This window comes from Triturus cristatus, chromosome 1_1 (genome assembly GCF_964204655.1).
Source record: "Triturus cristatus chromosome 1_1, aTriCri1.1, whole genome shotgun sequence".
Lineage (NCBI taxonomy): Eukaryota > Metazoa > Chordata > Amphibia > Caudata > Salamandridae > Triturus > Triturus cristatus.
This window is the reverse complement of record NC_140579.1, coordinates 587,012,883-587,035,292: the sequence shown is the minus strand read 5'-3', so window position 1 is coordinate 587,035,292 and position 22,410 is coordinate 587,012,883. Positions and strand designations below refer to the sequence as shown.

General features: G+C 47.8%; 1 protein-coding gene across 6 annotated transcripts in view; it reads left to right on the top strand.

Moving 5' to 3' along the window:
* The window catches only part of TCP11 (t-complex 11), a 679,396-nt gene that overhangs the window by 42,891 nt on the left and 614,095 nt on the right, over positions 1-22,410 (top strand). For 5 of the 6 annotated variants that reach the window (XM_085645656.1, XM_085645672.1, XM_085645665.1 and 2 more), the window contains exon 2: positions 21,751-21,882. In XM_085645656.1, the coding sequence (XP_085501782.1) occupies positions 21,759-21,882 (124 nt within the window). In that variant the 5' untranslated portion in view covers positions 21,751-21,758. Of the gene's footprint in view, positions 1-21,748; positions 21,883-22,410 lie in introns of those variants that run through there. The other variant, XM_085645689.1, reaches the window with a different exon arrangement.

Below are 22,410 nucleotides of genomic sequence, written 5' to 3'. Positions count from 1 at the left end.
TAATATTTGTGTGCATATATTAATGCTGTTCAAACTTGTATTTATGGTTCATTAATTGAAAGCCTTTATTATTAGGGTGAGCACTCTCAGTAAATGTAAGTTGACTGCACTACTGACAGTGGTTCCAGTATAAAAATGTGTACACAAGGTTTCAAAGTTTAGCAATATGAGGCTATGCATAATGCTCCCAGAATGCCCTTGGATTAGATGCAAATATTTGCAGAAGCTTGAAAGCAAGATTAATGATTCTTTGCTTTCAATATAAAATGTACCTAAAAAATGAAGTAGGAAACATTTTTGGCACTGAACAAAACTTCTTTGTGTGCCGATATGCTCCTTGTGAAAGAGCAGAATACTGTCACTCACCGTGAAGCCAGCCGATACAGAGAGAGAGATTTTTAATAAACACAAAAGGTCATGGTTGACGCCAGACCAAATTAGGGGCCCACTTATTTAAAGGTCTCAAAAGTGGACCTTGGTATATGTCCTTTCATTAAGGGCAGCTATATGGCTATATGGCTTTCCTGAATTCACAAGAATTTACAGCAGTCGGGAAAGAAATAGAACTCCCAAAAATTATTTGTGAACTGCATTTTAGCATGAGCAAATATGCATGTGTAGATTTGCTCATGCGAAAACCTGAGTGTTTGCAAGTGTATTTTCCCTCCAGCCACTTTTTTCCCCAACTCTGGAAGAAGGTTTACGTCTGCCATTGTCAGGAGTAAATTTCCAAAATTTCTCAGTGTTGGAAAAGATTAGAGACGAGTTGTTGAAAAACTCTTAAAACATGCAAGTAAGTAGGTTTGCACAGACTCAAAAGGACATTACAACCCTGGAACTATTGTTTACAGCTACCTTCAGTCCCAGTATGTAGATCTGCGGAAACGTAGCAACATAAAGGGATTGCTGGTATTCAAACACTACTATGGTATGAGCCCTGGCATAATCAGAGAGGCTATATAAGAGCTCTTATATAATGAGATTGCTGCCATAATTTGTCGCCACACAACATGGCACCAAAGGGACAAGTGGATTTTGTTACAGGACAAGTAGATTTATGAAGCAACCTGCCCCATGGACAAGTAGATATTTTAATAAATTCCACACCCCTGACCACAGGTAGTGGTATCAGGGGGGGCTTTGGGGGGCCACCTGTCTTGCCACTGGCCTTACAGGTGACACAGGAGCTGACAAACTCCTTTACTTTTTGGTGCATCTGGGGCCAGCAAAAGTGGCTAACTAGCCTTTCTCAAGTCTTGGTTTGGCCCAGATGTCCAACTAGGAGGATGTCATGAGCTAAAGTGAGGGGAAACACCCTGTACTTCTGAGGCTCTACCACTCTCCTAGTGGCTCCAGGGTTGGGGTCTCTGGCCTCAGTGTACAGTAGTCCCTCTTCCCAATAAACTCTGTGGGTACCACTGACCTCTCCATTTTCCTGTGCAGCACCTTGCTGCCTCAGGCTTTCAAGAGTTGGACAGACCTGCTGTCCAAGGCACAGCTCTTTCCTAGATGGTCCCTCTGGGCTTAAGAGTTCAACCTGGCAAGGGTCAAGCTCCATGGCCTCAGTTCCCTCTGGGGTGTCCAAGTCCTGATCCTTTTGCTGTACAGAAGCTGGTTCCCTAGTCTTCTTACCTTTTCTTTTGGAAGGTTGGGCCATTCTTTCAGGCTCCAACACTTCTTTTTCACCCTGTCTCTTGCTCTGTGCCTTGTTTTTACACACACCAATTCAGGGATATCCAGCTTTGCTGCATGGGTTTTCAGTTCAACCTCAGCCCATGCTGAGGTTTCCAGGTCATTGCCAGGCAGACATGCAGCGGGTAGCTTTGTAGAGACCACTATCTGTTTCAGGCCAGTAAACCCCCCCTCCCCTCCAGTCTAATGTCACCATAGGCATTGCATGGTTAGTGATAACACTGTCAGCATTGGTGACTGGGTAGGTTTTCCCAATCAAGTATTGCTCAGGGGAAACCAGTGTGTCTCTCACCATAGTGACACTGGCACCTGTATCCCTCAGAGCTTCTATACTAGTTCAATTAATCCAAGGGTATTGTAAGTACTTTTTTAAGTTGGGTGGCCACACAGCTACAGTGGCAAACTCAACCTCCCCTTCTGAAACTAGAACTGCTTCAGTGTGCAACCTGATTTGCACTTGGCACACTGTGTTTTTTTTTTTTTTTTTTTTTTTTTGAAAACCTTTATTTCAAAATTCAGGACACAGCTATTCAGCCGACAGCCCGAAGGTTCGGCAGCATTGAGAGTTAGATACAGTGATGTGTCCCCAATACAGTTGAAAGAGTAATGCAAAGGTCCAATTTTAAATAAACACAGAAAAAACTCACAACAAACCCCAGCAAGGCAGAACATTGAAAGCCCATGGCGAAAGCCCCCAGGGGAGGCCGGACCCCACTCATCTACTAGTTACAAGACTGTGTACGGAGGAAGAAGGGGGACAGCAGAGGCCCAAAATGGTTCCTAAAACCAAACTGTGCTGGAAAGTAGGTCAGGGGGAAAGCTGTTCCTCAGGAGGTTCCAGATCCGGGGCAAGACATATTCCCCCCCTGTATTGGTTCCACCGCCCCCAGATGGCGTGCCACTTCCGGGGGCGACCTCTAGAGCAGTAGACCGTCTTCTCCCTAAACATGCTCCAGTCCATGTTCTCCTTCCACGCGGTCAGTGTAGGGGGTCCCGAGGAGCCCCACAATCGCGCGATATCCCTTTTAGCTACCATGTTACCCAGAGTCACCCATTGGGTCTGCGCCTCATCGAGGTCAGTGGGCCCCCAGACGTTCAGGAGGCAACACCGCGCCTCCGGCTGTACCGCAGTGCCCGTCACCTCCCCCATAACTGCATGGACTCTCCTCCAGAACTCCACAATGACACCACATTCCCAAATGATGTGCAGGAAAGTACCCACCATACCACATCCCCTTCTGCACAGGCCGTCCTCGAGAATCCCATGTGGACCAGCCTTGGCCCCGTCACATACACCCGGTGCAGTATTTTAAGCTGCACCAGCCGCAGACGCGACGGGATCGCAACCTCCTTAGGAGAAGAAACCGCTAACTGCCAGTCCTCATTATCCAACTCAAGGCCATCCCTAGTCCACTGTTCTCTCAGCCCCAAAAGCATATCTGCCCGGACGTTAATCAACTTCTTATATATGAGCGAGATCGTGCTCTCGGGCATATGACCATCAAGGACTCGGTCCTCAAGGGGAGAGGACTCCGGCACCTTCTCACCCTCCACGAGGACTGATCGGAGGGCGTGACGCAGCTGGATATACCTGAAATACTCTGAGGGCCCTAGCTCATACTCAGTCTGCAACTCCTCGAAGGACTTCACCCTCCCCTTATGCAGCACATCTCCCACCTTGGATATACCTATCAGGTCCCACTTATCAAAGCCCTTCGTATGCCAGAGTCTTCCCAATCTCTCCGATTCAAACAATGGGGTAGCGAGGGTGAGCCTATCCTTCCAGCCCAACGAATCAGTCGCCATCTTCCATACACGCACCGCCACACCTGTGGGCCCCGTGAGGGACGAGTCTAAGGACCGCGAATACAACGCCCTGTAGTAGTTGCCGCCACGAAGCAGCCACCTATCCAGGGCATACCCAGGGCTGAGGGCAGGGCCGTAAAACCCATGGTTGATCGCGCTCAGCTGCGTGGCCCAATAGTACCGTCGGATGTCTGGGAGCGCAATGCCCCCATCGTACCATGGGAGCGTCAACTTTGAAATAGCTATTCGCGGCCGCCCATCCCACAGCAACGTCCGTTGGAGGCCTTCGACCTCCCGAAAGTATTTGGCCGGTACCCAGTCCAAGGTGTTCTGGAGGGCATAGAGGAAGCGGGGAAGAGACATCATTTTGAACAGGGCCGCACGCCCAACAAGGGAGAGCGGCAGCCTCCGCCAACCTTCAACATCTCGCCTCAAGCGCGCCAAGGGGGGGAGCAGATTCCTCTCATAGCGCACAGCAGGATCCATGGATATAAAAATCCCCAAATACACGAAACCCTGCTGGGCAACCTGTATCGAACATGTTCTAGGGATCGGTGGGACCTCTCCACTAAGAACGTACAAGTACGATTTGCCCCAATTAATCACAAGCCCCGAGTTCCTACCGAACGATGCGAGTACGTCACAGACCACTATAAGTGACTTCTTAGGTGAGGCAAGATACAGTAGGATATCATCGGCATAAAGCGAAATACGGTCCTCGTGATCAGGCGACCACCGAAGGCCCCGTATATCCGGGTGCCAACGTATCCACGCAGCCAACGGTTCAAGGGCGAGGGCGAACAACAGAGGCGACAGGGGGCAACCCTGCCGAGTACCCCTACCAAGCTGAAACGGAGTAGATGCCCGACCATTCACCACAACATTCGCTAGTGGCCCCTCGTACAGCAACCGAACCCAACTCACAAAACCGCGACCGAAACCAAACTTGGCCAGCACGGCCCATAAGTATGCCCACTCCACCGTGTCAAAGGCCATCGTGGCATCAAGAGATGCCACAATAGCCGGTTCACGCAGCGTGCCCGCCCTGGCGATGACGCCATGAAGACGCCTAAGGTTTAATGCTGTGTTTCGGTGCGGGATGAAGCCAGATTGATCCGGGTGGACCAAATCGCCAAGCACCCTACTCAAACGGATAGCCAGGAGTTTGGCCAGAATTTTCGGCTCAGCGTTGAGGAGTGAAATGGGCCGATAGGAGGCGCACCTATCTCGGGGTTTACCCTCTTTATGTATTACCACGATCGACGCCAGCCGCTGATCCAACGGAAGGATCCCATCCCCCCGCGCCTCCAAAAACATGGCGCGCAGGTGAGGGGCGACCCTATCCGGGAACAGTTTATACAGGTCGATCGGCAGTCCATTCGGTCCAGAGGCCTTACCCGAGTTTAACGTGCGAATCGCCCCCGCCACCTCGTCAACCGTTATGTCACCATCCAAATCATCCCTATCTATGTCAGAGAGGCAGGGCAACTCGATATCACGGAGGAGCTCAGACGAGTCCTCGGGCGGCCTGTCCGACACAGAGGTATAAACCCTACGAAAATACTCGGCGAAACACTTCACAATCCCCTCAGGTTCCACAATCGCCTCTCCCCACTCTCCCGTCAACTCTGGCACCACTCTATTGACCCGTTCTTTCCTGTCCAACCACGCCAGGAGTTTCCCTGCCTTATCACCAACGTCATACAGGCGGCCCTGTTGTTCCCTACTGAGGGTCTTAGCGGCGTTCGTAACCAGGTCCCTATACTCCGCCTGCTTCAAGCAAAGCTCATGCACTGAGGACTCTGTAACCTCCTCCTCCATAGCCCCCTCAAGGGCCGCGATCTCCTCCTCCACTTGCCGCACCTCGCCATCCCTCCGATTCTTGGCAGCCACCACCAGGGAGAGGGCTTCCCCCCGAAGCACGGTCTTAAAGGCTTCCCACAACGACACCGCCGAGTCCACGGTTCCCAGATTGTCCTTAAAGTAATTATCCACCTTCTTTACCAGGGCGCTGCGCATCTTGGGGTCTCGGAAATACCATGGGTTGATGGGGGCCACCCTCCCTCCTCCCTCCCGACCTAGATCCAGCCGGATCCACACTGGCGAGTGGTCAGATACCGCGTGCCATGTGCCTCGCCTCGGATATCAACGAGGCATGTGCGGCCAGAGTGAGCAGGTAATCAATCCTGGAGAGGCTACCATGCGCCCCGGAGTGAAACGTGTATTGACTCTGTGTGGGGTGCCGGAGCCTCCAGCAGTCTATCAGACCAAACGTATCCAGGAAGTCTGGAAGCCATTTCTGAGCCCCCCCTGTGTCCCTGGGCGGGTATCTATCCAACAGTCCGGAGCCCACAGCGTTGAAATCCCCTCCCACTACCAGCATTCCCCCCGGGAGAGTCAGCAAAGCCCTGCCCAGTTCAGCAAGTGTGGAGGCCTGCAGGGCCGGCGGGACATAAACCGAAACCAAAACCAAAGTCCTTCCTTCCCACCGCCCCGCCACCGCCACAAACCTCCCCCTATCGTCAACAATGGTGGAGTCCACCTCAAAAGGCAACGATGCTCTAACAAGGATGCCCGCACCCCTGGACCCAGAAGAGAATCCCGAGTGTGCAATGAATTTATACCCCTTCCTATTCAAGGCATAGCACATATTACCTATGAGATGCGTCTCCTGCAGCAGGACAACATCTGGCATTGAGCGTTTCAAAAATTGCAAAACAATCCCCCTCTTGATGCGATCCCCCAAACCATTAACATTCCAGCTTATAACACTTAAGCCCCTACCCCCCATCCTCAAACGGAAAGAGGCCCATCCCACACCCGAGGAGCCACCATGGAACAGCCCTGAGGATAATCATCATGCCTTGCGGAAATAAACCCCCCAACAACAAACTCAAAATCCCCAAAACTCCCCCCACCCTGCACCCCTGCTGCAGCTTACAAAGCCCCCCCAACTTGCAGTGTGCCTGTCGCCCTACAAAAACAAAAATTCTACAAAAAGTACCCTAAGGGAGGAAAAGAGCACCCCTCGTCCTCCCGCAACCCTCCACAGTTACTGCACTCTGTTCGAATCTTCAAGTATGGTCAAATCAAGTCAGGCCGGCTCTGAGATCTCAGCCCTGTCCATCCCGGCCACTGTCTCCATGCTCGGTTGTGTCATCCCCCGTCCGTCGCCGGGGCAAAGCGTCCAGCCATTCGTCGGCCATAACAGGAGAGTCAAAAAAGAATGTACGATCTTCATGCACCACCCGTAGTCTGGCAGGGAAAAGCATGGCATACTTCAGATCCAGTTCCCGAAGTCTCCGCTTCAGCCCCAGGAAGCTCTGTCTCTGTCTCTGCACCTGCTGGGTGAAGTCCGGATAAAAATTCACCGACGCATTCTGGAAGGGGACTGGGCCCGTCACCCTCGAAGCTTGCAGGATAGCGTCCCGATCTCGAAAATGAAAGAGCCGGGCGACAATCGGCCGCGGCGGGGCACCCGCCTTAGGCCGCCCGCCCGGCACCCTATGGGCCCTTTCCACCGCAAAAAACTTTCCAAGGCCCTTAGGCTTCAGATGATTGAGGACCAAATCCTCCACAAGCAGGTCCGCCGAAGCCTCATCCGAGGACTCCGGGACCCCGATGACGCGCACATTGTTGCGCCTGGCCCGGCTCTCGAAGTCCTCCAGCCGGCGGGCGGAGAGGTCACTCTCGGCCCTCAGCTTCCGAACCTCGGTCTGCAGATCCGCAACATCATCAGTGAGGCCCGTGGTCTTGTGGTCCAGGTTCTTAACGCGCTCGTTCGTCTTGCCCAGGTCCGAGCGGATCAGATTGACATCTACCAGGATGGCATCCACCTTATGCGCCAGGGCCTCGAACTGTCTCCCCATCGAGGTCTGCATCCCGTCGAGCGCGCCCATGACATCCTGTAGGGAGAGCTCCGGTGTCCCAGGCGAGTCCTCCTTCTGGGCATCCGGCGCCTGGCTCGATCCACTCGGCGATGCTTTCAGGAGGGCGTAGCGGTCCATACTGTTGACTTGGGAATACGTTCCCCGCCTGGTGGACTTAGTCTTCAGCCGATCCCCTTCTGCTTTGCCCGACATAATGGACTCCGGGCAGTCCAGTGCAGTTAAGACTGTTCCCTCTCAGAGAGAGGGATAAGGAGTGAGCAGCCCGCCGAGCGTCCTTGGGGTAATAAAGCCACCCAGAGCTCTACAGTGTCCGGGCAGACAAAGGGAACGAAATCGAAAATGAAAGTGCGAGGACCTCCGTCCGACAGTTCACACCTCGCCAGGCCGTTGTTGATCAACTAGGAGTCGGGCATCCTGCCAACTCTAGCCCCTGGCATCCCCGGGAGTTAGGCCGCAATCTTCCGCCAGTCGTAAGTCCGGTTCCCGATGGGCGATCCGACCACGGGTAGCATCAATCGCCTCCCTGACAACTCAGCAACACGGTGCCATGCATACCATCAGGATTAGAGACAGGATAGTCGACGGAGGGCGCGAGGGTCTCGGGAGCTGTAAGCTCACGCGGCCATCTTGGTCAAGCGCTAGGCTCCTCCTCCACTTGGCACACTGTTGATCCCATCTGCAGACTTGTTACCCCAGGAGTAGCTGTAGTAGGACTAGGGACCTTCTTGTTTTGGCTAACAGCATCTCCAAGCAGGAGTGGTTCACATCTGCTTGCAGATATGCTAAAACTATCCTGATTAGGGCCATCAAAAGTAAAATCCAAGTAATGATTCAGGGAGCTAGGAAAAATTACAAGGAAACCCTGGCAAATGACTGAAAGGAGTGGGACTTAGAGTATTGGTGTACCTTAAAAGAGGCAAGCTCTGGGAAGGATCCTAGGCGCTTCTGGGATACAATCAGAACCAGAAGTAGACCGGATAGTGATATCATAACATGCAATATCACTAGTCAGGCGTGGGTTACTCACTTTTCCAAATTATATTCTAACCAAGTTAGTGATATTGCCATAGCTCCCTTTAACGAAGAACACGCCGGGGTGTTGGATTGTACTATTCTTGTAGTCCCACCCACGAGACCCGTTAATGCCGCTGGCATCTCACGTCTCACCACGCCGCTTATTGTTCGGGAGCTAGAGTTGGCAGATCCCGCCTTTTCTATTAAAGAAGTTGAATATGCAATTAGCACCATTAGGCCCCAAAAAGCCGCTGGTCCTGACGGCATTCCCGGGGATTTGTTGCGCTCAGATATCTCGAAATGGGGTAAACTAATCCATGCCTTGCTTAACGCTATTAGTAGGGGTGCACCTATTCCCGCATCTTGGAAAGGGGCGGAGGTTGTGCCTGTCTTTAAGAAGGGGGCTAGGGACGACCCATCCAATTATAGACCCATAAGCTTGCTTGACATATCCCAAAAGGTGGTTGGCAAGGTGTTGCTGGTTAGACTGCTCCAATGGATCGGCGAAAACGACATCCTTTCCGACCTCCAGGCAGGCTTTAGAGTAGGTACTGGCACAATTGAGCAAGTCTTCAGGTTGTTGCTAGTTTACTGGAAGGTGGTGGTCCTGGCCAAGGGCAGTCTTTATCTCGCATTTATCGATCTAAAGACTGCCTCTGACCTAGTACCCAGAGCGACCCTTTGGAGAGTTCTCACTGATATGGGGGTACCCCATTATATACTATCACTAATCATAAGGATGCATGAAAATACCTTTGCCCAGATTAGATGGGGCAGGGAGGGAGAAAAAACTGGTAGAATCCCTGTAGAGAGAGGGGTCCGCCAGGGCTGTGTGTTGGCTCCCACTCTCTTTTCTCTCTACGTTAACGGTGTGGTTGAGCATCTATTGGAAGATCCCTCAGATGAACCATCCCTGGCGGGGGAACGTATCCCCACCCTCCTCTTCGCGGATGATACACTTTTACTCTCCAAATCCCCAATGGGCCTCCAAAAATTGTTAAACAACTTCCAGTCTTTCTGCGTAGAACGGGGCTTAGTAATTAATGCTGATAAAACGAAATACCTTGTGATGAACCCACCTAAGAAACCTGTGCGTCCCCCGAGGTTGAATGCCGTACCCTTGGAGAGGGTGGATGTGTTTGATTATCTTGGGATTCGTTTATCACATAATATGCTTTGGGCCCCACATCTATGCAAAATGCTGTTAGCTCATAAAAGGGTTACAGGGGCTCTCCTGAGGGAGCAGCGCTCTTGCGCATTTAGACCTATAGCCCCTGTTATGGAAATTTATACAGCAAGGGGAGTCAGCTCCGCTCTTTATGGGGCCGAGCTGTGGGGCTCATGCAACTCTAGTGAGTTGTCAAGATCAGAGAGAAAGTTCTGCAGGGCTATCATGTCACTCCCTCAGGGTACCCCCACGACCCCATTGATGCTCGATCTAGGTTGCCGGCCTATTGATGAGTTGGCGAAATTTCGCCCCTTACTGCTATGGGCTCGGTTGTGGCGAGTCCCGGAATTAGCTAAATATGCTAAAGGCCTCTCTGAAGTAATGTCACTACCCGGGTGGTATAAGATTAAATGGTTGAGAGATATGAAAACCCTCCTTTGCAATCTGGGATTAAGTTCAGCATGGGAAAGCAGGTCCTCCCCACCAAAAGCTACACTTAAAACCTTATACTGGAACTGGATTGCATCCCAACAGAATTCTAACTGCACATTGGGCAGACTTACGGAGGACTTTCTGAGTTTCAAGGACCTGCCCTTCCGGGAACTATATCTGGATATTATAGAGAGACCATTTGATAGGACCCTTTACTTCAAATTTAGGATCGGGACTCTTCCACTCCATGTTTTCACATCTGGGTGGAAACCCCCTGCAGACGACAGAACTTTGCCCTTTTTGTACATCTAGGCGCGAGACTGTGGCACACTTTCTATTCGAATGCCAAGTGTATGTACTCCCGAGGAGAAGATGGCTCAAACATCTGTGCCGTTCATTAGGCACCAGACAGCACGTTGAGGCGTTACGCATCTTAAGGTCTGACTCCCGCCCATTGTATGCTTGTGCCCTCTCTTAATTTTTATCCTGGGCATGGCGCATCAGAATTAATAGGCTTAAAACAATTGTTTAATCTGTTTTTTAAATCCTATTTATGACATTTTTCTCTTTTTATTGTAACAAATGCTTTTTAAACTAAAATGAATTGAAACTTTTTATTGTGATGCTTTTATGATAATTTATCAAAATAAAGCCTTTGATTGATTGATTGAGCATCCCCAGTCAAGTGTCCCAACTTTCTACAGTTGTTACACCAGGCCTTTAAAGGATCAAAGTTCTTTCCCCTATACCTATTATTGGACTGGGAAGAGGTTTGGGACCCGCCCCCCCTCAGGCTTTTTATCTTGGAGATTCTCACCACCTTTCCCCTGGGGAGGTTTTGTAACCCCTTTCTTTTGGTCACCCCCAGTGGTTGTTTTTGTCACCCTTGTCTTGACCGAGTGGTCTGCCTTCTTTCCCAATTCTTGGGGAGAAATTGGACCATTGTCTACCAAATGCTGATGTAACTTTCCATTAGTGCAGTTACTTAAAATATGTTCTTTAATAAACAGATTGTAAAGTCCATTGAAATCATGCACATTGTGTCCAGTTAACCAACTATCTAGTGTTTTAACTGAGTAGTCTACAAAGTCAACCCAGGATTGGTTTTGGGTTTTGTGCGCCCCCCTGAATCTAATTCTATATTCCTCAGTTGTGAGTCCAAATCCCTCAATCAGAGTTCTCTTCATGCGGTCATAAGACCCATCATCTGCCCCTGTAAGGGTCAGGAGTCTGTCTCTGCAGTTACCAGAGAACAGTTCCCAAAGGAGTGCCCCCCAGTGTGACGTCTTCACTTTTCTTATTTCACAAGCCGTATCAAAGGCTGTGAACCATTTTGTGATATCATCTCTTCATATTTAGGGACATTCCCTTTGGAGATTTTAGGATCATATGATTGCTCTTTATCCTTATTAAGTGAATTGCTGCCACCACCATTGATGGGTGCTTGGCCCATCTCTGCTCTTTCTAGAGCCAGCAGCCTGGTCTCTAGATCCACTCTTTTGGTCAGCCTTACCAAAAGGCTGTCCTCCTCATTGAGGCTGTCCTCAGTGGTACCTGATCCACCTGTGTGGGATCTAGGGACTGAGAGATTGATTCTTGGAGTCAAGGGTACTTGGACCCTTTTCTCCCTAGGGAGTGGAGGGGGTTGATCTACCAGGTCATCCCCTTTCTCCTCCTTCTCCATCTGACTGGTCTTCACCATTTTCAGATGGGTGGTCCTTAGCATACCCAGCCAACAGCTCCTGGAGCTTTTGTTTGGTGGGATGGGGACCCATGTCTATGTTTTTAAGTTTGCATAGGGACCGTACCTCCTTGAAAGACAAGTGAAGATAAGGGGTGAGGTCAAGATCCTCAACCATGTCCTCTGTGTCGTTATGGTTATTCTCACTAACAGCTGGGTTCTTGTTAAAAAATACTTCTCACCCCTCTAACCCTAGCTATAGTGACTTTTAGTTTTCTACAATATTAAAGGGAATTAACCAAGGCCCTAACAAGACTTTTAGTAATTTTGCAAAAATGGCAATTTGAAAAAATCTGAATTCTAAAGACAATTTAGGAGTTCTGTCATGTGATCAGGTGGTAACCGAGTAGTCCAACAAATGCAAAGTTGTATATCCCACAGCTGATTCACCAATGTCGGAAGCTGGCTCTGTATATACTATACCAAAGTGAGGTATAGTGTGCACAGAGTCCAGTGGATCCCCAAAGGTAGGCAGAGGTAAAGTTAGATAGCACCTCACTCTCTATTTGTGGTAGTGTGGTCGAGCAGTAAGGCAGTATCAGAGGACAGTGTTAAGCATTTGTTGTACACACTCAGTCAGCAAATGAATTCACACACTCAAAGACTGAACTTCAGGCCAATTGTTTTTGTATAAAAATATTCTTCGTTATTTTCTAGAACCAAGCAAGCCTGGCACAGGTAAGTTGATAAATACTTTGCAGTAAATGTACAGTTTCAAATTCAATTGTAAATGTACTTTGAAATGGTTACAGTTTGAATTACTGGTAATGGAATACTGTGAAATGCTGTACATATACTTTGAATCGATTTTGCAATGAGAATTACAGGTAAGTTACTTTTACGTTACTTTTGAGATTACTTTTTCTACTCAGTGTGATAAGCCTAGATATCACACTGGGACATTTCCTAGCGAAAATGTAAGTAAAGTCAGTTTTGCACAATTGTTTTTTTTCAGGTTTCCATACAAATCAACTCCACACTAAGAAAAAAAGATTCTGAGAAAAACAGTCAATAGGTTCCTATGGAGAGAAATTAAGTTAATGGTTACAAGGTAAGTAATCGGTCTTTGGAGTTGAGCATCTGGGGTTAGAACAAGAGTTCCCCCAGGGTCAAGGATGCACTCTTGTTACACCCTCAGCGGCACTAGGGCAGCCGGGTGCAGAGTGCTGAGGCCCAATGTTATCCAGTGGGGGGGTAGGAGGCCTCCGGTTGGTGGCTGCTGGCAAGCAGGCCACGGGGTTGTGGGAGCAAAGCTCCTGGACTTTAGCTCAGGACAAATGGGGAAACAAAGTAGCACAAAAGGTGCACCCTCAGCGGCACTAGGGCAGCCGGGTACAGAGTGCTGTTTAAATGTCGGGCGCCCTGTTGGTTTCAATGGGCAACCTCCGGTTTGCAAAGTCACTGCAGGCTCTGAGACTAAGGTCTTCTGGGTGCAACCACCACTTCGAGAGGTAAGTTGGGAAGTTAGGAGTTGGTTAGGCACCATCGGCCGTAGAGCATCGGGTGCAGGGGTGCCTTTTGGGGTCAGATCTTCTTACCAGCTCCTGGTCGCAGTTGGGGGAACCTTCTGTATTTAGGCTGCAGGCTTCAGCTGGAGGCTTGAGGCAGGTCAGGGGGTCACTGGATCTTGGGTCAGGATCGCCGGGGTGACCTCCTCGTGGTATTTGCCCACTTGAGCTCGGGCCGTGGACGGTGGGTGCAGAGTGGGGCGGATCCGTGGTGTCCGGCTGGAGCAAGAGGTTGCAGATGAACAAATCCGATGTTCATGAGAGACAGTCTTTGTAGTTGAAGGCAGGCAGGTCCTCCGGGGTTTTCGAGGTTGCTGACTGCAGGACACACCGGGATTTCGCAGGAGCAGGTTCGAAGGGGGAGACAGGTCTGTAGGGCTGGGGCCAAGTCAGTGGGTGCCTTCCTCTTGTTAGCTGCTGCACGGCTGTTCGGTCCTTCTTCTTCTTGCAGGTTCTTGTCTGAGGAAGCAAGGTTCAGGGGTGCCCCTAAATACTAGATTTAGGGGCGTTACAGGTAGGTAAAAGGCAGGGACCAACGGGTCCCTTCCCTTGGGTGGGTACACCCCCTATTATGCCACCCTCTAGTGGGAGGGGTGTGTGAGCCTTTCCCTGGTTGGCTGAGTCCCCCCATCTTCCAGATGGCGTGGACTGAGAGTTGTGCCTCAGCTCCCCCATCTGAGGGGTGGAGTTGGCAGAGGTGGGCACACCTCTCTTCCTCACTCGTTTTTCCCGTGGGTTCTCCCACCCAAAGTGGGGGTCAGAACTAGTGGGGACCAGTTGCTGAGGGCAGCAAGTGGCTGGGGAAGCTCACAAAGGCGGCAAGCCTTTCAAGCTTCCCCTTTGTGAACCCCGCCCATCCTGGGGGAGGAGGCTTGCCACCTCGTCCCAGGATGTGCATTGTTTCAGGCCCCAGAGAGCAGCAGGCTCTCGACCCAGGGGTCCAGAAGCATGTCTGGTGGTGGCAGCTGAAAGCAGCCACTCAGCCTGGACACTAGTGGTAGGTTAGTTAAATCCCACACTGGCATCAGTGTGGGTTTAATGTGCTGAGATGCCAATTGGGTTTAGGCTTCAGTGCAGTTTTAGGGAAAGAACATAGGGCCTGGGTACCTGATTAACAGGAGCCCAGTGCATGCTCAGTCAAAGCACATCAGCAATTCAGCAAAAAGTGGGGGCAACCATGCAGAAAGAGGACACTTTCTCACACTCGCGAAATGGATGTGAAAGAATTTAAAGCTTTCTGGGTGGTCAGAGATGAGTTATCAATTTTGGATGTTAACGTTGTAAGAGGTGATACAGGAGGAACCAACTTAAGTCTCAGAAGTAAATTAATTTCTTTATGTCACGATGAACATTAGGGCATCTTGAAAACCAAGTGTATTGTTAAAAGTAGATTCTGGTGGCCTGGTTTGGACATTGAAGTTGAGAGAGCTGTTAGAGAGTGTGGTTTATGTTTGTCGGCTGACAAATCTTTGAGACACCCCATGGGTGATTTTGTTTGTCCGGAGTCCCCTTGGGAGCATGTTGATGTCGACATCACTTGTCCCGTTGGCAGTTTGGTAAGAATCACATCAAGGGAGCTTCTACATTCAGTTCATGTCCTGATTCTCCTGTTGCATCTGATTCTGTTGGGAACAAATCTTTTGTTCATGATGACTTCTCTGCTAACCTGCAGGATTCTCTCGCAAAGCAAAGTCATCATTTCGCAAGATGTTTCTCAGAAGGAGGATACCAACACCCTGGGGAAAAGGATCATCAAACGTCCTATGGCTTTAAAAGATTTTATTTGTGACTAACATTTGGGGGGGGACTTACCACACCGATAATGCCGCCACTGCCAGGAGTCTTTTGAAGCCGCAAGCAGCGCCGCACTGATAACGCCGCCACTGCCAGGAGTCATTTGAAGCTGCAAGCAGCGCCGCCGCCATCACGGGACTTCAATTCCCGGTAGCTTCAGCGGCGGCGCGCTCTATCCACGCTGCGCCAGCGCCAGGAGGCGCATTTAAGCAGCGCTGAGCCCGGCGGAGTGGGGGGGACTTACCACACCGATAACGCCGCCACTGCCAGGAGTCTTTTGAAGCCGCAAGAAGCGCTGCACTGATAGCGCCGCCACTGCCAGGAGTCATTTGAAGCTGCAAGCAGCACCGCCGCCATCACGGGACTTCAATTCCCGGTAGCCTCAGCGGCGGCGCGCTCTATCCACGATGCGCCAGCGCCAGGAGGCGCATTTAAGCAGCGCTGAGCCCCGCTTCGTGGGACACGCGCGGGACGAACCGGGCAAAGCCCGGGCGGGCCCGTTTAAGCCCGTTCAAGACCGGTTAAGGACGGGACGGACCACCTCTCTAACGCCTAATACAAGGTGAGGGTTATTGTTATCTCACCCTACTCTAGTGTCCGTATTAAAAACTACACGGTTATCCTTTTAAAATCTCTTGTAGGCACAGTAGTGGTCATAAAGCATCCACTATGGCATCTGCTACTACAACATCCCTACGAGATAATAGTGTGACCCATGCTAGTACAGGTGGGTCAATGATGGGCACCCTGGATAACTTTCTCATAAGGGTGTCGTCAGCTCTGGCTAAAGATATCGAACTGACAGAAAAAAGGCTATCCCTGGATACTGTTTTTGATAAACGGTCATCTATTGGAAGCCTGGCAGGGATCAAATCTCCAGTTCCTATCGATACAGAGCTAGACTGCACATTATGCTCCTTGGATGAAGTTACAAGTAGCCCACATGTTTCTCCAAAAGACCTTGATGTGGTTCCGGATCTACAGCTAATAGCCACCACGAGAAAGAATAATAAAAACACCATCCAGAAACCTTTGAGTTCTCCTATTATCAAAACTAGATCAGCGCTTATAGCTAAAAAGGGTATGATGAACCAACCCAAGGGCATGTCTGTGGAAAGCAAATGTCTGGGCGATAAAACTTTAATTCAATCAAAACCCAAGGGCAAGAAAAGGAAGCTGGGAAATGAACGACTTACAAAGGAGAGTACCATAACTAAAGATTGCTCTGGTCCTTCTTGTCCAGTAAGGAAAGAAATAACCCCTAAGCTGGGTGTTGAGAGAGACTCTCTAGAGGAGCGAGTACTTTGTTTTGGAAAAAATTGGAAGATCTGCTGAAAAAAACAACTCCTCCATTTCATGAAAGACTGGACCGCATTGAATCTAGACTGTCATGTCTTGAACTTTCGCTTGCATCAGTCCAGAAGTCTTTGGGTAATCGGATTAGCGAGTTAAACAGTAAACAGATGTTATTAATATCTCAATGCCAAAATGTTGCGGGTAACACCCAAAATGGATTGACAAATAGTGGTAGTACTGCTGTTGTAAACATGCCTGAGTCCATTTGTGCTACTATCCCACTAGAAAATGTTGTTGAGGTTAGTCAACTTGAGCAGGGAGCCAAGGATAAAAGTGTGGGGATGAGTAAATCGGCACCTACCGGGGGCATTATATCAACCAAATCCTTAGAGGTCGTGATACCAAACCTACCTACTGTGGATCTCCCCCCTGAATCTGCCCCTTATGTTGTTATATTGGCGGGGGTGCCATCATTAGGGCCGGGTAGGACGGAGACACACACAGAGCTAAAAAATAAGTGCATATTCTGGCTTAACGCAAATAGGCCGTTGCCCGTGCATAACAGGGCTGAGATTTTGTCCGTAAGAAGAGTAAATTGGGTAGGTAGAAGTGTAAAAACAATTGGGGGGGATTGTGTGATTGTCAATTTCAGAGACAGTAGATGTGTCGAACACATTTGTTATTGGCCACAAATTGACCCCAGATCTCGGATCCAATCACTTCCCTTAACCTATTTTTATGTTCCTGTGCAAGATCTATGCAGAGAAATGCCTTTAAGGAATGATCGATCTAGCTACCCGATTGCACGGAACTTAAGCTTATACAACAGGTTTTCTGTCTTGTCAGGATTGGAGGAATGTGACTGACAGCAAATGGAGGTAGGGGGTGAGGCCTTAAGCTTTAGTGGTATAAAAAGATCTCGGAACCAAAACCTCATGGAAGGTGAAGGACAAATGTTTGATGGTATAGGTATAGTTGAGGGAGGGTTAAGTCCTAGGGCAAATGTCAGTATTGGCACAACCCCACGACTAGGTGTTAATAGCCCCCTCCATTCTCGCTTACATAGGGCAGTTTATTCACCGACTACGGCTAAGTGTAAGAAGTTCTACTCTAGCACCATTATAAATAGGGATGTATTAACTGAGGAACCTCATACCACAGGCGATTGTCTAATGACACACCCTTGTTCTACCTTAGGTCGGAATGCACCAAGTAAGGAATCACTAACTATAGCTGCGTATATGACAACATACCCGTGACCTACTATGGATAGGATTGTAACGAATGAAGGTACACAGATTACGTCTAGCCTGACCTCAGTGGTATCGTGGAACCTAGCTGGTATTCGGTCTAAGGCTGCTTTACCATGTTGGCTTGAATTTATTCATAATTTTGATATTTGTCTTTTTCAAGAGACTTGGTCTGTCGAACCAGTCTTTAACCCAGGCTATTTGAACTTCTATGTTCCTGCAGTGAGAGGACTGAGGGGACGCCCTATGGGAGGATTGATAATCTGGATTAAACAGCACTTAAGCTCTGGAATCCAACTGTTTCCATCCGGGCACTGCGATATTATGGCTGTCAGGCTTGATGTGATGGGTGACCTAAAAATTGTTATTATCAATGTGTATGCTCGGAGTTCCGGGGGGAAAAAATCTGAGGTATTTACGGCTTTAGAATCCCTGATTGAATCTCTGCCAGACGGGGTCTTACCATTAATTATGGGTGACTTTAACACAACTTTCGAACCGTTAGGTTTGGGTAATACTAACATGTCGGAAGCGGAGGATATTAGATGGGGTGTTCCTGAATTGGAGGCAGGGCCATCAGTTAAATGGACTGAGGCGGTGCTGTATTTAAATGGGCTTTGTTTAAGTAACCAGTAAGAGTTGCAAATGGTCGGACATCGTCTGATAGGAAGCGAGTAAAAACTTATTATAATGAAATAAGGTCTAGCAATATTGACTATTTACTCGTACACTTGAAGCTCTGGCATACCTTGTTGGACATGGAAGTTAGGACTCGTGTCGAGAGTGACCATAACCCTCTTGTAGCATTATTTAGGTTAGGGCAGGAGGGAATAGTTAACTCTTGTGAAGACTTACCTGTCCCCCAGACCATCTTATCAAATGATGAGCGGCATCTTAAGTGGACTAAAGTGAGTAAACAAGCTGATATACTTACTGATATTAATGTCCAGCTTGATAAAGTATTAGATAAGATGGGAGACGGTGTATATTCTGGGGTGAAGTTCTGCCGATTTGAGTATGATCATAATAATTTGTTTATTAATCTCAAAGCCCATTTTTGTAAAGTTGGCACTACCAAGCCAATGGTGAGTAAAAAGCCCGAGAGGTGGTATAACAAATCCTGTAGGGATACCCGGGCTGGCCTGAGTATAGCATTGAAAACTAGGAATTTGGATACAATTAGATCAGCCCGTAGCAACTATAGGAAAATAATTTGCAGGGCTAAAAGAGAGTGGGACGACCAAGTGTGGCTGAATCTTAAAGACGCATGTCTATTAAAGAACCAGGCACTTTTTTGGGATATTTATAAATGGGAAGGAGGTGGGCTTGCGGATAGTCCCCAAAATAATGTACCCCAAAATTCTTGGGTTGAATTTTTCAAGTCTCAGTATGCAAACACCGAAGGCAACCTAAGTGGGACGGATTTCGTTCCAAAATTTTACGAAGGTAATGTTTTTAGTTTAGGGGATGTGGATAGGGCACTGAATGCTGTAATTGCAGGGCGAGCTCCAGGGATGGATTGTATACTTGTGGACTTATTCCTTAGCGATAAAGAGAGATGGAGATTATATATAAGCTATTTATCTAATGCTATTGCCCAGGGGATGGCTGTCCCTCATTCATGGAAAGGCGCAGAAATTGTGCCCATTTACAAAAAAGGTGATAAGTCTTTAGCGAGTAACTATAGGCCCATCAGCCTGATCGATTCATTGCAAAAATTAATGGGACGACTGGTCCTGGGAAAGATCCAGGACTGGATGGAAGAGGGGGATATCCTCAGCCCGTTGCAAGCTGGGTTCCGTTCAAGGACTAGTACGATAGATCAGGTTTTTAGATTTATTGTCTTATACTGGCGTGTTGTGGTCTTGGGAAAAGGTGCGTTATACGCAGTTTTTGTAGATCTAAGGGCAGCATTCGATCTTGTCCTGCGAGGGAAGCTTTGGCAAGCATTGGAGGATTTAGGTATGCCATTGGAATTGCTAACTTTGATTGTTCGCCTTCATGAGGACACTTATTCAAGAGTTAGATGGGGCAGGCAGGGTGAAGTTACAGATGCTTTTTCAGTAGGGAGGGGTGTGAGACAGGGATGCGTTATGGCGCCTACCTGTTCTCACTTTTTATAAATGGAGTGGCTAAATACCTCTCCCTGGTTCCAACTGATGCCCCTGTGATGGCAGGTGAGTGTGTCCCGGTCCTTATGTTCGCGGACGACACTCTAATAATTTCTAAAACCCCAAGTGGTCTTCAGAAGGCACTTCAGCGTTTTATGGACTTTTGTGACATGCGAGGGCTAGAAATGAATAGTGCAAAAACAAAATTTATGGTCCTTACTGAACCTAGATGCCAAAAGCAAATAAAACGGTTCAAAGGAAGTATATATATGGGCAATTGTCGGCTAGAGCGGGTTGAAGCCTTCACCTATTTAGGGGTCAACCTTCAGAGTGATATGAGCTGGAATATGCAGCTAGACAAAAGCATATTGAAGTTTAAACAACAAGCAGGCGTATTACTCAAAAGATTCAAGTCTTCCTTTACTAAACCAATTAGATCAGTTCTAGAGATCTATGGGATGAAAGTTTTGGGTTCTGTTCTATATGGTGCTGAGTTGTGGGGGTTTTCTAATATCAAGCAGTTGACTACCTTAGAAAATGAGTTTTTGAGGAAAGTTACTTGTGTCCCCCAAAGCACCCCTTTAGTTCCCTTGTTTTGTGATCTTGGTAAGAAGACTGTGTATGATCTTGCCATGCTGCGACCAGTATTATACTGGCGTAGGCTATGGACCACGGAGGAACTGTATCATTATGCAAGGGGCCTCAAGGAAGTAATTGAGAAGGATAGCTTTCATAAAATTAAGTGGCTGAAATCAATTGGATCTCTTCTAGGGAGAATGGGGTTGAGGGATCTGTGGGTTGATCCGATTAACACTGTTTTCCCCTCTAAGGCAGAAATCAAGAAGATATATTGGGAGATGATTATCACCGAAAAGTGTTATGTTAATGTTTCTGCCCACCTCACGGAGCGTTTCCTCGAATTTAAATCTTACCCACTATTGGAACCCTACTGGGATATAATAGAGAAACCATTAGATCGGAAGCTTTATTTTCAATTTAGGATAGGAACCCTTCCCATTAGGGCATTTACGTCTAGATGGGTGGGGATTGATGACGATAAATGCCCTAAATGTAAGGATAAGATAGAGTCGATGAGTCATTTCTTGTTTTTTGCCCATTATATGCAGCCCCAAGAAATAAATGGGTTAAACCAATATGCCGCCTTATTGGCTTACGGAAACATGAAGAGGCATTAAGAATACTATGTACTGATTCTAGCATCCCAATTGCATTGGCCATGGCAAAATTCCTGAAATGGGCATGGTTAATTCGAGTTAAGGAAGACCGCTAGGTATTTGATATTCAAATAGTATCAGGATATGGAGGCTTGTCCCAGGTATAATTAATTGAGTTATGGTGATCTTTTCTCCATCCCCTTTAAAAAAAAAAAGAAAAATAAATGTACTCGACATTAATTACATGTAGTTTAATTGTTTTTTACAATTCTAGCTATTTATCAATTTGTTTTTATGATTTGTAACATGTTTTATGTATATTGTGATACTTTTATGACTCATTGTCGAATAAAGTTAATAAAACGCAAAACGACTAACTTTTGTTTTTGTTTATATATTTTTTATTTTTTTGTAAAGGAGGAGATGTGTAGTGTTTCTTCCTTTTCCCCTTGTGGAGGCTCTCGTGAGGGACTCCACGAGGGAAGGTTAGAATACTAGCTGTGTAATAAAAGGTTTGTGTTTAAACCTATTCTGTGTGCGTAGTGTTGGTCTGACAGTTGACCGGCTGCTGCGTTGTCTGATTGATGGACTGAAATAAACTTCTTTTGACAAACTTACCTTGTGCGAGTTTCACTACTCTTGTCTACACTCTGAATGTTATACTGCTGTTGTATTGTAAATATTGAAACTGATGTGGCTGCTGCTGTTGTATTAAAACCAATAAAAATCGTTCTTCAAAATAGCATTGTAGAAGCGCCCTCTTTACTGTGGGAGGACATGTGATGGTGTACTCTCCCCCTCTCCTTTTGTGTTTTGAGTGTGTGTTTTCCCCTTAACTCTTCCTAATCTGCATTTTTAATACATTTTCTTCAGTGGGTAGGATGGCAGACTCCGGAGATGAACCTTCTTCATCTAATCAAAGAAGTGGTGACTGTGAACCTCAGGAAGGAGAGCAGCTTTCACACCATGATCTTCCAAGCCTCGACAAACCGGACCCACCTTCATGTGAGTCTAGCTCTGCTTAGTTTTTATGTTGTTATTAGTGCTTCATTTGAGCTATTTGTGGACAATTTTAGGGCATTCAAATGTCCAAATTATTCCAAAACTAAAGCCAAGAAGTAAGGCTTCGATAGTGTGTAAAACATCCCTGCCAGGTGTGAGGTCCCATACGTTTTCTAAACATGTTTGCTGCTGCGTTGCTGTATTTATGTAGGTTATGAGAAACCTCACAACAATTTAACACACTAAAACTATAGAGCCCTATTTGTATTTTGTCAATGCATATCTATTATTGTAATTCAGCCACACAGCGATTTTAAAGTTAAGAATTTCTTTATCTTGCAAGATGTCACCAATGTTAGATTACAGACCTTACTTGAGGTCATGTATTTATTGTTATCAACAGCAATGTAATGGTAAAACACAAGTTTCTTAAAGCTTTGCAGTTCTGTATTAATTTTGCAATAACGCATAACCGCCACCATCCTGAAAATAAAGTACCCCACTCTGGCGCCCTTTTATTTACTTTGGGAA